The sequence below is a fragment of the Misgurnus anguillicaudatus genome, chromosome 10 (assembly GCF_027580225.2).
Source record: "Misgurnus anguillicaudatus chromosome 10, ASM2758022v2, whole genome shotgun sequence".
Classification (NCBI taxonomy): Eukaryota; Metazoa; Chordata; class Actinopteri; order Cypriniformes; family Cobitidae; genus Misgurnus; species Misgurnus anguillicaudatus.
Genome location: NC_073346.2, coordinates 13065202 through 13082944, shown reverse-complemented (window position 1 = coordinate 13082944; position 17743 = coordinate 13065202). Strand labels below are relative to the sequence as shown.

General features: G+C 36.8%; 1 protein-coding gene across 1 annotated transcript; it reads right to left on the bottom strand.

The window, feature by feature from the left end:
• Positions 1-1003: 1003 nt before the first annotated feature.
• Positions 1004-2896, bottom strand: ccka (cholecystokinin a). The gene is made up of 3 exons (XM_073871892.1): positions 2691-2896; positions 1765-2000; positions 1004-1433 (listed from the first exon to the last, which is right to left on the bottom strand). Exons 2-3 carry the CDS (start codon positions 1994-1996, stop codon positions 1303-1305), a joined length of 363 nt encoding a protein of 120 aa, XP_073727993.1. The 5' UTR covers positions 1997-2000; positions 2691-2896; the 3' UTR covers positions 1004-1302.
• Positions 2897-17743: the final 14847 nt, after the last annotated feature.

Sequence of the window (17743 nt, the reverse complement as noted above, 5' to 3'; positions counted from 1 at the left end):
ATCCAAGTCTAGGTAACAACATAGTAAAATATTTCCTATAAGTGGGGAAGATCGCTCGCTATGGTCACAGTAACACAACATCCCACCAACAATTAAACCTAACATTGATTTGAACATATTCTGCTTCTTAAAGGGACAGTAAGTAGGGTTTTAAGTGTTTTATTAATCATAATTAATGTCTTTATTCATAAATATGTCCTGGTTTGTGTCAAATGACCTCTGCCAGTGATCTGACTTTTCTTTGTAAGCTTAGATTTTCTTCTGTTTACTTACATTGAACGGGTAAGTGCAAGGAGGCTTCCATGTCGTTCCGCCATACTGATAAACTATAATAGCATAGAGGAACAAAAGGCACTAACCTACCAACGCGTTTCCACAATGCGTTTTCATTCAGAACACATGAACCAGCCGAAACGGACAAGGAGATCAGTGAGTACATAACGACTACCGTAGTTGCAACACGCATTTGGAAAAACGAGGCGCTAGACAGCACTGTTTGTTTGATTGCAAAATACAAAATCACCACAAGATGGGGGTAAATCCTACTTATTGTCCCTTTAAGCGTTAATTTCGCCAGAACAATCCAGGTTGCTTCATGGCGAGAAAAACATCAATTTTATGGCTGTTTTAACTGGAAAGCGGGACTTCCTTCGCTAAAGCTGCTTTTTGTGAAAAATGCTAAATAAATATAAATATGGCCTCTGGAGGTCGCATATGCAGGCTGCATACGTCATCAAGCCTGGTTTATTTAAATTAACTGAGCTTTACTTTGCAAGTCATAAGCATATTACAATAGTTTACGATTAACTAAGAATAATGGTTAACTTTAAAATTGTTAATATATGATATAATAGTGTGGCCATATTGAGCATTAAACTTTCCGTCATTAACATTAAAATTAGCCTAGAAGTGTGGCATCTTGTTTATATCTATAGTCTCTGGTTTAATTTTGTATTAAGTTTATATATTACACAGATTGTACATTTATGAAAGCTATTGAGAGTTTGGTTGAGTGAGTTAAGGCAGTGATTTATTCTTCAACACGGGTGAGATGTCTAAAATGATGACAAAACCATATTTACATGAATTATGGGAATAAAGCAATAGAGACTACATTCTCACTCGTTTCTTTCTTCAAAATAAATGTGTATAGATGGACACATATATTCATATATTGCATCATCTTCATTAAACAAAACAAATTTACATCAGACTGAAGTGATTGTAGAGCTCTGGACAGGTGAGATTTTTAAATGGATGTCTCTGTACAGATGTTGGTTACTGGATGTGTCAGGTTGGGTCTTATGAGGAGTATTCGTACTCCTCTGCGCTCCGTCGGCCAAAGTCCATCCAGCCCAGGTAATCTCTGTCCTTTATCCTGTGTGAAGTGCCAGAAGTCCTGCTTTTGAGTGAGGGACTTCTGCGGTATGAACCTATAAAATGAAAGACGAATTCCTACAGTAAAATATCACTCTAGTGTGCCAAAAACCTCTAAATATAACACCAGCTAGTTCTCAAAATGTGACATAAAAGAATTCCTATGGTTGCAAAAAATAACCTAAAAATAACCATTAGGGAATTTTGGATATAAATAATTTTTATAAATAAATCTTATATATATAAAATATAAATAATTTTGTAAAAACAAATAAGAACAATCCAAAAACATAATTTTTGGTTATTTCCCCCTAAAAAGAACGTTATTTTAACGTTGAAAGAACGTTTAGTGTTTGGTGGGAAGTCATTTGTGAGGGAAATTCTGACCTTTGGCTGATATAATTCTGGCCAGTAGTTCAGACAAGCTGCTACGGGGGTCTTCTTCGCCCTCATTTGTTTTAGACAGCAGACCGAGTTGTCCACCAAGGGGCGCTGCACGGGTGTGGCGTGTGTGTTCTGCTAAAGACTGATCCTCGTCCTGTGTGTGTATGGGGAGCACAAGGCAACTGCCGGTGGATAGAGCAACCAGCAGCACGCATACACAGATCGCAGTGTTCATAGCTGAAAAGCAAAAAAAAAAATATAATATATAGATTTACAGTATACATCAATGTACAATTCATTCAGTGCAAAACGTCAGCTTGAAAATTGTGTTACTTGTTTAGAATGGTTCAAATAAATGTAATTAAAATACACATCGAAAACCAACAAAAATAGTCATTTTCTTCTGAAAGAGAATTGAAAAGCTGAAATAAAAAATCGTCTACACCCAAAGATACAAAAAACTGACTGAGACAGTTCAGAGAAATCATAAACGTCCAAATAATGTGCAAATAAATACCAGGTTGATGTGATAAAATGTATATTCTGTGTATCTTTGTTGAAGCTCCTCCATACAAAATTCAATTTAGTCCAATTTGGCATCATCAAATAATGGAGTTTTATCTTTAAAAGATATAAAAAAATAAATATCCCCAAATGGATTTGAGCCAAGAGGCATAAGCAATAAAAATAATAATGGTTTTTAAAATGTATTTATCGAATTAGAAACTAAATCACCAGAGAATTACATCACATGCATCTCGATCAGCTTCACTTAAAATAATACCAAAATATACCAGATAAGCATCTGTCACACTGTATATATTTAACATGAAGTGCAAACAGATTCTTTTTCTTCCCAAAAAGTCAATCCAATGATGTAACACTCATACTGTAAATGCAAAACAAAGAAAAAACATTTCTTCATAGCTTCAGATGAGACTCTACAGGCAGAGAGGAGATACAGATGGAGATATAGATCACACACTGACTGCTGTATGAATAAGTGTGTCTGAAACTTCACTGCTCTGTGTTATGGGGGCTCTTAAATACAGCTCTGAAGTGGGCTGGCTCTCTTTGACCCGCGTAACCACCGGCGCAATGTCGCTGTCTGTGGATGTGAACGAGGTTGTGTGTTTGCGCAAGCCTGACGCAGAAGTGAGAGAACGGGAGATTCTCACAGGATACAGATTGTGACAATGTCACTCAAGGGAACCGGAGAGATCAAGCCCATTCTTATTGCACGTATTCACCTGCACAACATCTAAGAGTTTCTTTTATCCGCTCCCTAAAGTGTTCATCACAGTTTCACACATAGGAATGGCACTGATGTTATACTGGAATATCTGTAATGTGGACTGCTGGATTTATATGAGTGGTTTTCCTACTTGATGTACTTTGTAGGCTGAGAAAACTGCATACTACACAAAAGCACAAAACAAATCTTTTTAAATTAACTATTTGTTAATTGCAACTTCTTCATCGTTGGGATCAGGCTCTGCATTTCTGTGGGAAATGTTAAAGCATATCCTATAGAATCTGAGTTTGAAATGACCCAACAGGCTTGTGATAAATAAATGATAATAAGTTAGCATTTTTCAGTAAGATTTATTAAAGATATTTTAAGCATTCGTAACTATGAAATGGCTGAAAATTATTCAACGGGGTGAATACTTCTGACCCTGCTTTTACTCGCTTGTTAAATTCTGAACACCCACTTCACATTCTGCTATGAGAACATAACTTACTATTCTACACAAGAGATCTGTTTTCAAGAGGATCATCGGGATTCAAGTAAATGCAGTACCTTTGGCCTGACACGTGTGATCGGGAATCTTCTCTAAGCTTAGGATGTGCCTCTGCATGATGAACACTTCAGATATCACATTCATCTGGACTGGTTTTAAAACAAGGCCAGGTCTACGGGGCTGGGGAACATTGCCCCCCCCCAGATTTTCCCTATGCCCCCAAAAAAATTTCCAGCTAACCATAAAAAATAAAGTGTGTCTCTTAAAACAAATAGCCTCCCTTGTTGGCAAACGCTATGTTGGTGACATTGATAAGACACAAAATATGAATTATGTATTTTCTGTTTGAGGAAGACAAATAAAGTAAAACCTTCAGGGCTGGGTTTCCCGATAACGATTGAACTTAGCACTTAAGAGCGCTTTCTACGAGCTACTTAACGAACATTCGTTGTTCATTTACGTGCGTTTTCCAAAGATGCACGTGAAACGATCGCTCGCAGCTGGGTTTTAAGTGCTACTTACGAGTCGCTATCCGTTTGTCAAGTGCTGAAATGTCACCAATACAATGACTCAAATTTGTAGCAGAAGCTTTTTTAGGCTAATGATCTTTAGTCGATGTGCAATAATATTTTTTATAATTTTTTATTATGGTTCAATTACTTTTTAAATGTTTTAAAATTTATCTTAATGAAATATTCTTTTCCGTATTTAGTTAGGACTCGTCCCACTGCAAAATGCCTTCTGCATTTTATATTATAGTTTAGATTATTATTATTATTATTTGTTGTTTTTTATTATCTATGTTTATGTATTATTATAGATTATTGCATTGTACTGTAAATATTTATTTGGTTTCTTTAATCAGATGCCATACCCTTCAAAACATTTTTTTACTGTAGCCTAGATGAATTATAGCAGCAATTGGTAGGAACCATTTATCAATTTGCTAATACCAACTTTTACCAAAATTGTACCAAATACGTTTTCCTTCTTTATTAATTTATGTTTAGTCATTTAAATTTGATTTCTCATTTGAATTTTAAATATATTATAATAAAGTAATTTAAACAAATAAACAAAGAAGAACCCAATATATAAATATACATTTAAAAGATTACATTATCGTCATTACAGGAGTGCAATTTGAAGGTTGTCCTGCAAATGACCTTGTAACTCTGTTGTCTTACGATGCACTTATGAATGAACGATTACTCCAGAGCACTCGTAGATCTACAATGATTTTCAAGAAGCAATAAGCAATAAGCAATTTTATAAAGCAATAAGCTCCAAGAAGCAGTGGGTTACCAGTGCATTTTATAACTGCATTTTATAAAATAACTGGACGGCTGTGTGAGAACTGACATTGACGAGCGGAGCTTTTCACTCAAAGTTGAATATTTTTGAACTCTCGGCGCTCAGCGGCGAGCGTGAAAAAACCAGAGTGCCGGTTTTCAGCACGGAAAAAAACGCTAGCTGCTGGCTTATTTGAAAAACGCAGAGTTTCCATTGGAATCAATTGAAAACAAGCGCCGGCCGCAGGCGTGAAAGCTTTGGTGTGTCCAGCCCCTAACCCCACTGCTTTGCGGGGCTTATTGCTTTTATAAAATGGTTACTTCATATGCATAGCAGGATTTCCTAGAATAAAACACAAATAAGTTGTAATTATATTAGTACAAATATTACTCTTCCGCCAAACAAAGTAGTTCATCGAATTGAAGTGTGGCTGAAACAGAGCGCAGTTCCCAACCAACACAGACGCAGCAAAGACACAATGAAAATATGATTTAAGACTGTGGTGTTCAACATTTATCAAAATTCCTGCAATCACTGGTAGATTTAGATGTATGTAGATATAATAATATCAACCTATATATCTAAACATAATAAAACATCAGTGTGAATTTGATGTTTCAGGTGTGTTGGGGCAAAAAGGGACAAACCCAGACCATAAACCTATACTGGGTTGTTTCAACCTAAAACCCTAGGTGTTTCTCAATGTCAAGGATTGATCCTCAGAAGTCAGAATTTCGAGGATGCTCTGTCATCGTCTTCCATCAAAGAACTGTTCAAATGTGGAGTATCCTCGGAATTTCAAAAAAGTAATGAGTCCTTCTTTCAAAAAAAAAATCCCATATACAGGAAAGGATGCATATGTGTAGCCTTCGGGCTCTGAAATCACCCACAATCCTATGCTCGCAGCGCAGAAAGCACACCTTTTCACTGACGCAAGGACTTCCTAGCCTGTTCCATTTACGTGTTCTCCGAATGCTAAAGAGGATACCCAACATTGGTACAACATTATATTATGTTTTGTATATCTGTAAATGTACAAAATGAAACCTTAGGATACAACCCTAGCAAGGCTTTGAACCAGTTCACGTGACTATGCCCTTCAAAGATCAAAACTCTTGATGTATAAACTTGAGAGAGAGAGTTGCGCTGCTGTGTCTCATACTGTAGTCTTTAAAAATAGATTTTTGGCGAATACTTTTCACTTTATGTGGAGCGACTGTTTATGCTGCATTTTCTTCCCGAAGCACCGTTTGGAATTCGTCCTCTGTCTATGTGTGTGCGCGTGTTTAAGTGCACTCAACAAATGTAGGCATGTCAGAATTACAGTTATGCCGCTTACATAATGTCACCTTTATTAATGTTTGATGACAAGATAGGGACTTAAGGGAAATTATGTAGACTAATAATTTAAGTTTAATGTCCAAATGATCAGCCTACTTATCTGCATGTCCCACAGCTGACATGGAACGTTATTATATTATATTTTTAGGGTTGAACCGAAAACCGGAAACGCCAAAACACTGTTTCTGTTCAGAACGAACCAATTGGGAAAAAAACTGGTTTAAAGTCTCGAACCCTAGCGATAGAAAGGATACAGTTTTGTACTTTTTTTCTGACAGTGTAGAGATGCAAATATAATGAAGCAGAAATATTTTTTGTGTATTTTGTGTGTAGTTCTGTACAAATCAATATTTGTGGGATTTAACTCACCCACACTTGACCACCTACTCCTCAATGCAGTACAAACATCCACTTGTGTTGGAGAGTCTAGACTCTTGACAGAGCAAATGAACAATGATTCATAATGTATTCACTCACTGGACATGGAAAGAGTAGACCAACCCATACAAATATTGTCCTTGAGACTGTGAACTTTACAGGTTGATTCGATTGGTTACTCACACTCTAAAATGCTGGGTTATTTTCAACCCAACAACGGGTCAAAAAGGGAAGACTTCAGTCTGTTGGATTGTAATTTAACCTATACTGGGTTGTTTTAACCCATTGTTGTTGTTCATTTAACCCAAAAGACTGGATTCATCTCTTTTCGAAAACAACCCAGCATTTTGCATTGAAAAAATCCAGCATATGCACAATGGGATGGGTTTGTCCCCATTTTGATCCAAAAATAAAATAATCCAGCATTTTTAAGTGTGAAACAATTGCTTTAAAGGGGTCATAGCGTGAAAATCCATGTTTAAGTGCTACAATTGGGTCCCCAGTGCTTCCTAGAAAATGTGAAAAGATCAACCCAGTATCTTAGTTTTGGTAAATCATTCTCTGCAAACATGTGAACAAAATAGCTAATTGAAATTTGGCTCCCCTTGTGATGTCAGAAGGGGATAATACCGCCCCTTAATCTGCACTATCCAACCACGGCACTGAAATTTAATGCAGAGAGAAAGAAAGAAAAAAATTATTGACAGCACAACTGAGTTTCAATTTCAACAAACCCCCATTATGTCGATCAGTGTTTGTATTTCATCAGCTCATTTGTATTTAAAACCCCAAAACGGCACATTTTTGCTCACACCTAACTAAGTGACAATTTTAACATGTTATAATAAATTATGTATACAGTATTTTGATCTAAAACTTCACATACATACTCTGGGGACACCAATGATTAATTTGACATCTTAAAAAAGTCTTGTGCCCTTTAATGAACACCTTAGCATCATGGCAGCGTGTTTTGTCTGGTTAAGCATCACTCATCACACACATTTCCCTCATAAGATGCAAAAATCTAGTTTAATCCAGAAAATTTACTCTAATACATGAATTTTGTCATCCTGATTCTGGCTTCTTGACTTGAGGTCAAGGTCATTGCCCTCTCAACGTCTAAGCAGAACAACAACTGCATAATGAATAGCAATAAGCTTCAGTCCTGTGGAGCAAACTGCGTTCAACACTCCAAAACAATCTCCAGGAAAAAAGGGGGCAACACGATTCATTAAATAATCCAATAGCAGAGCCCATCGACTGGAGTGGGTACAAAAACGCTGGCATACGAGTGCCGCAATTACTTAAAGTGTGTGAGTCACAGAAATATTCATTGTCACCACCCGCCTCTTACCACGGCAAAACTCAAAGGCGTATGGCTTGATGTCAACAGGCAAAATGTGAGGGTCTATCACGGATCAGATCTTCACAACCCTAAGAAACCAGAAGAGAGCAACACTAATGCTGATTGTGCGGACATGACTGAATACAAAACAGAAGGATTCTGTAATCAACCAGAATGCTGAAAAATAGTTAGTTCGTTTATTTTATTTAGGAGGTCATTGACTGTGAAGCTGGTCATAAAGGTTGTCATAATTTTGCAATGACATTGATAATATCTTCAAGAGGTGATGCTACACAGTTGCCAGGTTGTTCTAGGTGGTTGCTAGGGCATTGCTATATGCGATATAAGCATCCAAAACTATGACATCATTCTACACTTCAGCTTCTCATCAAATTTCCTGTCCATTCAAATGCTTTCTAGACGCTAAATGTGTCCCTCCACATATTTTGAATTTGTGCCCCTCACCAGCCACCACTGTAAATAACTTTCAATTTCATGCAAAAAACGATCGATTGGCTTAACAAGACATCAATATGTCACGACTCGTGGGGATCTCTTTTGTATTGGATATATCTGCTTTTTGAACTCTCAAAATGGAGGAAACCATTGACTTGCATTATAAGATCACAAAGCACTGCGGTTTCTAAAAATAAGTATTGTTTTGAAGAAAAAATGTCACCAACATATTGGATGACCTGAGGATGAGTAAATAAACAGCTAATTTTTTATTTTTGGCTCAGCTATCCCTTTACAATTATAAATGCCACAATCGCTACACAGAATAGATTACTTGTGTAATGTTTCTTAGTCTGGAAGATCTCTAGCAATGTTACAGTAAATAAATGAAGACAGTATACAGTAAGCTGCAGCAGATACAATAAGCAGAACTGCAGCTTTTCTCAGTCAAAAGATGATGACGATAGTCTAGAAACACTGTAAGAGCTCTGAATCTGATTCATATCTTTATGTTTCTGCTATACTCTCTGTCCATTTTATTGTCTACAAGATAAAATCACTGAGTCTGATCAACAAGCCAATGGCTGTTCAAATCCATTACAAAAGGGCTGTGGTTACATACAGAAGTGTAATAGTCTGGATTAAGCACAACCCCTAGTGCTTTGAAGTATTGTCATAATGATGCTAGCAATGTGCATCAAAATTACTATTGCAATCAGGAAAATAAGTATTTGAACACCCTGCTATTTTGACAATTCTCCCACTTAGAAATCATGGAGGGGTCTGAAATTGTCATTGTAGGTGCATGTCCACTGTGAGAGACTAATCTAAAAAAAAAATCCAGAAATCACAATGTATGATTTTTTAAACTATTTATTTGTATGATACAGCTGCAAATAAGTATTTGAACATCTGCGAAAGTCAATGTTAATATTTGGTACAGTAGCCTTTCAATTACAGAGGTCAAACGTTTCCTGTAGTTTTTCACCAGGATTGCACACACTGCAGGAGGGATTTTGGCCCACTCCTCCACACAAATCTTCTCTAGATCAGTCAGGTTTCTGGCCTGTCGCTGAGAAACACGGAGTTTGAGCTCCCTCCAAAGATTCTCTATTGGATTTAGGTCTGGAGACTGACTAGGCCACGCCAGAACCTTTATATGCTTCTTACAGAGCCACTCCTTGGTTATCCTGGCTGTGTGCTTCGGGTCATTGTCATGTTGAAAGACCCAGCCTCTACCCATCTTTAATGCTCTAACTGAGGGAAGGAGATTGTTCCCTGAAATCTTGCAATACATGGCCCTCTCCTTAATACAGTGCAGTCGCCCTGTCTCATGTGCAGAAAAACACCCCCAAAGCATGATGCTACCACCCCCATGCTTCACAGTAGGGATGGTGTTCTTAGGATGGTACTCATCATTCTTCAACACGTTTAGTGGAATTATGACCAAAAAGTTATATTTTGGTCTCATCTGACCACATGACTTTCTCCCATGACTCCTCTGGATCATCCAAATGGTCATTGGCAAACTTAAGATGGGCCTGGACATGTGCTGGTTTAAGCAGGGGAACATTCCGTGCCATGCATAATTTCAAACCATGACGTCTTAGTGTATTACCAACAGTAACCTTGGAAACGGTGGTCCCAGCTCTTTTCAGGTCATTGACCAGCTCCTCCCATGTAGTTCTGGGATGATTTCTCACCTTTCTTAGGATCATTGAGGCCCCACGAGGTGAGATCTTGCATGGAGCCCCAGTCTGAGGGAGACTGACAGTCATGTTTACCTTCTTCCATTTTCTAATGATTGCTCCAACAGTGGACCTTTTTCACCAAGCTGCTTGGCAATTTCCCTTTAGTCCTTTCCAGCCTTGTGGAGGTGTGCAATTTTGTCTCTAGTGTTTTTGGACAACTCTTTGGTCTTGGCCATGTTAGTAGTTGGATTCTTACAGATTGTATGGGGCAGTGGACCTGCACCTACGATGACAATTTCAGACCCCTCCATGATTTCTAAGTGGGAGAACTTGCAAAATAGCAAGGTGTTCAAATACTTATTTTCATTTAGATGAAGAATAATGGACCGATGAATGTGTGGATATCTATCTATTATAGGCAGATATATAAACAATATCCACCTTTAGTATATAGACCGAATTTTATTGAATTATTTGTGTTTAAACTAAATTTTCTAGCAGGTGTTACAACCCTCTGTTACAATGAAAGCTGTAACGTTGGACTCCTGTCACTTTCGGTGTAATTACACAATAACGGTAGATCCCACAAACAAACTTAAAGTGTTCATTTGCAGCAGAGATGTGTGTGTTGATTGTGTAAAAAAATATGAATCCAACTTAAATATTTTTTGAATGATAGAGCCAAAGTAAAAAAAAAACTTTACTTTGTCCCCCGCTCTCCCTTATATCTTAATGTTCACCTATATGACATAATTCATAAGCAGCACTTAACAAGTGTCTGCTACTAAAGTGATTAGGACTCTTAATTGTTTCTCACAGGATTTTTTTTGTCTTGGCTTTCATAATGTATAATGAGAGCTCAGAGGATTTCTAATTCACATTAAATACAGAACCTAAAGGCAGATTCCAGCTTCCTCTGATATTTAATTTCATCCGGTTTTCTAAGGCTCTGTTTAATACTCTCTCTGTTTGGTTTCTTTATTCCTGGCTGTGCTGGAAAAGTTGAATGAGAGTCAAGGACATTATACAGTGTTGTTATTGTTGTGATGAAAAGATGATTCAGGTGTTGTGGTGTTTCCCCATGTGTCTCCAACACAAAAAGACCTTTATTTACCATGTGAGCAAACAAACATCATGAGTTTGTTGTGGTTTCAGGAGCTCTCATGGTCTTGTGGTCTTTAGGAGTGGCTACTTGCACATATACAGTATTGGTATATACATAAATGCATGTAATAGAATAATTAAATGCATAGAATTCAAAATAAAAATGAACAATTAAATTAAATCAACAATTAAACCTGACATCAATTTCTTAAGCTCAAATTGCACTAAGAAACACCTTTTTTTGATGTTTTTTAGCTACTGTGCATTGTTGGAAAGCACCATACACGACTACAGAGCGCCTCATACCGTAGCCCCATATAGCAGTTGGACCCTTTGACTTTCTGGTTGCACCACCTGACCTCTGCTATGAATTTACATCTAACAGACTTCTACTTGGACGCGGCAAGCTTTTGCTAGTAAAATCAAATTCATAAATGTACTTTTTAAATACAATTAATATGTGTTTGATAAAATTGCATTTTTTTTCTAGTTTTACATTAGTTGTACCACCTGACACAAAAAGTGTACCGGCCTACCCATTACAATAAAGTAGCTGGGGTTTTTTGTATTTTAGGTAAATCTATACACTTTTCATGTCGCCATAAAGACCAACTGGGGTTCACTCGATGAATCGATATCATGTTTACTGTTTATACCTGTTAACTTCTTAATAAAAGGCCGATGATTGTGGTTGTACTACAAAAAAAATCTCAAAATATCCAGATTGTTGGACAAAGGTTATCAAGTTTGTGATGCCACAACAAAAACTTGTATTTATTATTAAAAATACTGAAAATAAATTTAAGTTAAACTAAATGTATTTAAACTAGGGATGCACGATATATCGGCCGATAACGATATGTCGGCCGATATATCGTGCATCCCTAGTTTAAATACATTAGGATTTAACTGCTTTATTTTTAATATTATCGGTTATCGGTCTGATAGCAAAATTAGGCCGATAAATGAAAGCCGATAAATGATGGATTATTTGGTTTGTTGAACCACTTCACTTGCTCATTGCTGGCCATGTGAAGTTTTTATTGGTGCTTTCTGTGACATAGCACGAAGATGACGGGCTTAAGTTGCGGGCTTAAGAAGAGTATGCTAGTCTACCGCAAAGACAAGATGTCCCCGGTCTGTGAGTTTTTTATTGTGAAAATAATATGAATATTTATCGGCCTATAGATATCGGTTATCGGACCCTAAATTTAAAGAGTTATCGGTTATCGGTATCGGCCAAAATTTCCATATTGGTGCATCCCTAATTTAAACTCAATTGTTTTTATAGAATAAAATAAAACACATATAATAAAAGTTATTTTAATAGTACATAATGCTCATGGGCACAAAAATATGCATGTTATGTCAATGACCTCAATGCACAATCTTATGCAATTCTCTTGTTACAACTGTGTTCACAACTGTTAAATATTAATATGTATTTATTTATATAATTATGCATAATCCCTTATGTAGGATATTGAACTATAAAGCATTTGCAAAATACCTTGGGTTTTCCATGAGCAGTACAGTCAAATCCAACTTTAAAATTGAGATCCAAATATATAACTTCTGTAGGAAGTAAATCAAAGTTTTCATACCTTTTTCTTTTAGGGCATCAGTGCTTGTGGGACTATAATCTCATCCTGAGCGACAATAAATGGACTGTTATTAGATTCTCTGTGAGTGTTTAAAGTAGTCTTTCATGGCAGAAGGGACACAATTTAACAGTTCAGACCGACCACAATTCACACAGTAACACCTTTTTGGACTGAATTGACCCCAGGCTCTCTCTTTCTCTCTCCCTCCTTCATCTTTTCCATGAGTCTTAAGAACAAGTGCAAACATTAAAAAAAGAAACATATGTATTAGATATGACACTTAAATATCGATTGCTGATAACCAGAAGAAATAAAACTTTATTGCGCTGAAACATTGATCGATTGTCTTTTGCAGAGATGTTTGTTCTTTCAACATGTAATTTTCTGCCTGTACAACTTTGAGGACCTTTTTAAATGCCCAACGGTCAGTCTTGCAATTATCTGACAAACAACGTACCATCTTTCAAGGCAAGATCAATGTCTGCTTCAACACATTTAACATTTCCTGTCTCCAAAAATAATGGGCAGGGTTTGTGTTTTTTAGACATAAGTGTAACACTGTCATTGTCACAAACAGTGAGCGCTTTCTGTTAAAACAGGAATTAATACAGTCTGAGACAATTGAATCTTGTGGACAGAGTACAACTTGCTGAGAGTGGAAACTATGGTAATGCAGAACTGTAAGTGGGCGGGGCTTTATCAATGTGACCTCACATTGATAAGAGGATCAAAACGGCATGTCTAATAAGATTTATTTCATCGTAGGGTGGTTGTGTTCACACACTGCCAACACACATTGGGCTCTATTGTACACCCAGAGCAATGCAGCGCAATGCGCAACGCAAGTGTCTTTTGCTAGTTTCACATTGTTTGAATAGCAAATGCATTTGCGCCCAATTTTGCCCCCATGGGCGTTGTGGTCTGAAAACGAGGTGTGTTCAGGCGCATTGTTGGCATGTTGCTATTTTGAGGCAACTAAAATAGACTACGCCATTGACCAACTAAAACCTGGTCTAAAGTCTATGGCGCATTATGTTTTTTTTTATTTAAAGAGCGCATTAGTAATATACGCCTATAAACGTGACAACAACGCGGGTTTGCTTATCACATACATGAATGCGCAGCAGCACAAAAACGCTTATAAATATGAAAGATTAAAAGTTTGAATGTAAAATATTATTATTTAGTCTCTTGGACATAAATGAGGACCGATTATGAGACGTAAGAAGGCGTAAAGAGCTGCTTCAAGTAAATGAATGCTTTGCTTTAAACAAATGCATCTATTTTTAAATGTTTTTAAATGCTAAAATGATTTATTGTATATAATGACTCTGTACCTGTGGATATGGTGAGATGAGAAACATTTTATGTAATTCTTTGTAAAAAAAAATCCCATGGCGCTGTTTTAGTGCTGAAACGCTTCGGCTTTCTGCACGTTTGTAAATTCTTTATGTCTTGTTTACATTTTTTGAGTACAAACTTTTTCTTGCATATTTGCAAATTATTTTATGAGATTACATTGATTATGTAGGATATCAATACATTGACAGTAATTAAAAGCCTGCTGTTTGTATTTCTATGACTGAAAGAAAATGTCTTTTAAAGGTTTTAATCCAAAAAATTTAAATTTCAATAAAAATGAAACACAACACATTTTTTTACATGGGGGGTCTTCTTCCTTCGCTTAGTTTTTCAGTTTACAAAGTCCGTCATCTAAATAGGGATTAGACATAACGCCAGTGCAACTGTCTTTTTAAGGGGATGAGAGATAAGACTCTCATTGGTTTGTTGCACGTTACGCCCAAAACACACCCATTACTCATTAGGAAAATATGAACAACCCTTTTCGACCGTGCGCTCGGCGCACAAACCATTTTTCCCGTTGTTTAATTAGCAAAAGTGGCATCGGACACGCCCATTTAAACCGTGCGCCGTGCGCTTTAGAAATTTGCGCTTAGATCATTAAAATAGGGCCCATTATGTCTAAACACCTTGTAAAAGTGGATTTTGCATAATAGGTGCCATTTAACTAGTTATGTCAACTTATCACAAGTCAAAACCTAAAAATGTAGGTTGAATTGACTTGCATAATAAAGTTGTTTGAACTTCATTCTGCATTTTTACAGTGTACGAAGGAAGAACTGTCACTTAAAAATAGAGAGAAGCAAAAAATTAAACATTAAGAAAAAAAGATTAAAAATGACATTTGACATCTGCAATGACTTTGTACCAAATAAGAGACTATAAAGTCATGCTGAGTGTCTTATTCATATTTAGGAGTCATGGCTATTGTGTTAAGCCCTCTAATTGACTTTCAGCCTTTCATACTCACAGCAAAGGCAAAGTCAGATCAATTATGCAATGCATTATGAATAACATACTCTTCCTAAACAAACCACAATCTCAATATAGAAAAAAACTTCAGTGTCAGATAATGCACAGTACACCATCTAGTTTTTTATTGACCCTATAGTGTTGTAAGGACATTCAGAGAAAGAGTGAAGTAATTGGAGGATAGAAAGCTGGCGATGAGGTCTAATGAAGCGCACGGCACTTTTCAGTTGCTCATCTGTATAGATTGTCTTACCAGCCCGCCACAAACAGCCGGGTGGTAAAGTGATGGAGTGTCACAAACACTAAACTTCCCCTGCAGGCAGACGATATGGAGGCAGAGAAACAACCACCTACACACATGGGGGTATTAAAGTGTGAAAGGTTTGATAGATAACACTAATGTTGTCTTACAGCCATTGTGCTTAAAACTACTTTTTAAGTAGAAAATATTTTTGCAACCGATGGATCAACATCAGACACACCAGCTGGTGACCCTTCAGAAAGTATTTCATGTGGGGTTTTTCAAATATTAAATGCAACCTGCATATAGCACTTCAAAAGCAAGCATGTACAGTGAAATGTATGCACTATGCATTATTTAAATCTTCACACGGTTTCTGTATGAAGTTTTTTAATCGCAATGCTCTGACGTGCGTGTATTTGTGACATTATGCTAATTGTGTCCTGAAGCCAACAGTCTGATGCAACGTGTGCCCTGACACTATTATTAACAATAACATTTATCTGAGCCATAATAAGAGAAGGCACTCTCATATAAACGGCTTCAAGTGCAACAATTACATGACAAACATTTCAGCATGGAGAGCGAACGGAGGTTGGCAATTAAGAGTTCTTTGACTTTATGAGAGTCACCTAATGTGATTTGAAACATAAGCGGCGATCTAGAGTTTAAAGTGATGTCACCGCTTGTGGCTCTCATTCGGTCTCGCTTTGATGTCCAGTGTAATATTAGCATTTTTGTAATCATACAATATCTTTATAATGTAAAGAACATTCTGTGAAAAATAACTTTAGTAAGATCATGTCAAAGATTGAGATCAATGTGAAATCAAACTTTGATGCTTCTGAACTCATTATTAGATTATGAGACTTTAGCCTGGATTTCACAGGCAGAATCACATTTGGTTTGTTCTTGATGTAGGGGTATTGGTCCATTAATGGAGCTGTGGGGGTTACACACAACAAAATGAAGAAATAGTTTTTATTTTCAATAATTATGCAATAAAAAAAGCTTTGTTGGTTCAATTTAAAAAAGTGAGTTACCTGGTTGCCTTAAAATTTGAGTTAAATCAACTTAAAAATATAAGTTAACTAAAACCGTTGTGTAAAAATTGTTAGGTTAACTAATATTTTTAAGTTGAATTAACTCAAATTTTTAGGCAACCAGGTTGTTGTATGTGGAATGATACAGATTAATGTCTTTGTGCCAGTTTACATTTTAACTCATTCCCCGCCAGCCTTTTTTGAAAAGTTGCCCGCCAGCATTTGTTGTGATTTTCAAAAAAAAATCACAAAATGCCTTCCAGGAAAATTTTCTTTTAAAAATATTTATAAAACGGTTAGTTCCAGTCCTTGATTCTGATTGGTCAATAGCTGTGCTTTAGTCACGATAAAACACGGCTATGACCGCTTCACCCAAGGGTTCTATTTATCACTGCGCCCTTAGCAACCACACGTATCAGTTTGAGAACGGTTGTTGTTTTTATTTGCACTTTCATGCACATTACAAATTGGAACGTTGTTGTTCACGGTCAGGGACTATTTTTTCTAGCGGAAGGAATGTTTTTATTAATTTAACTTCATGAAAGTTGCACTAATATTTTTTTTAATTTTAATGTTGTGTGGTAACCATTTTATAAAAGCAATAAGGTACTCGAGGCAAGTGCTGTATCGTGAATAAGTAACGGCTGAACGGGTTGCAGGTACTTAGCTTCTCGTCATGCCTTACAACGCCCTTCAGCTGTTACTTATTCACGATACAGCACTTGCCTCGAGTACCTTATTGCTTTTATAAACATACAAATATATTAAATGATATGCTCACACAAAAATCGCTGCAAAAGTTGCTTTCCAACAGGTGTTTTAGCATTCGTTGTAAACTTGTGGACCTATTTTTCCAAACGCCTCACACCCGTACATTCTTCCGTTGAGAGCTTGAATAATAGACACTCCAGCCCAGTTGGTGGCGATAATCTGCCTTTGCCAATTGCAAGAATACAAACAACGTTCCCGGCGTGGAGTAATACCGTACCTCACAGCACATCTAATACAAGTCAATGGAGTTGGACAAAACTACGATAAAACCTGTTGGAAAGCATCTTTTGCAGCGATTTTTGTGTGAGCATATCAGTGAACACCCCTGAGCACTCGCTGAGTTTATGCAGCCATTATAGAGGTGGGGGGTGATACAACAGAAGCCGGAATTTCTCGGGCCAGCATCATATGTCCAAATTTCAGTCAAAACTGTTCTATTTCATCATAAACAATCTGAAAACAGGGCTTTAAGTGTAAAATACCGAACTTGTCCTTTAATTGACGAGATAACTTGTCGCAAGTGTGTGTTTTACATCTGTAACGCATGACCTTTCGACATGATGACACAATGTGTAAAGTTCTTGCTGGCACGTCACACGGCTAGTGCAAGACGAGAAGTTGTGGTTTAAAAGT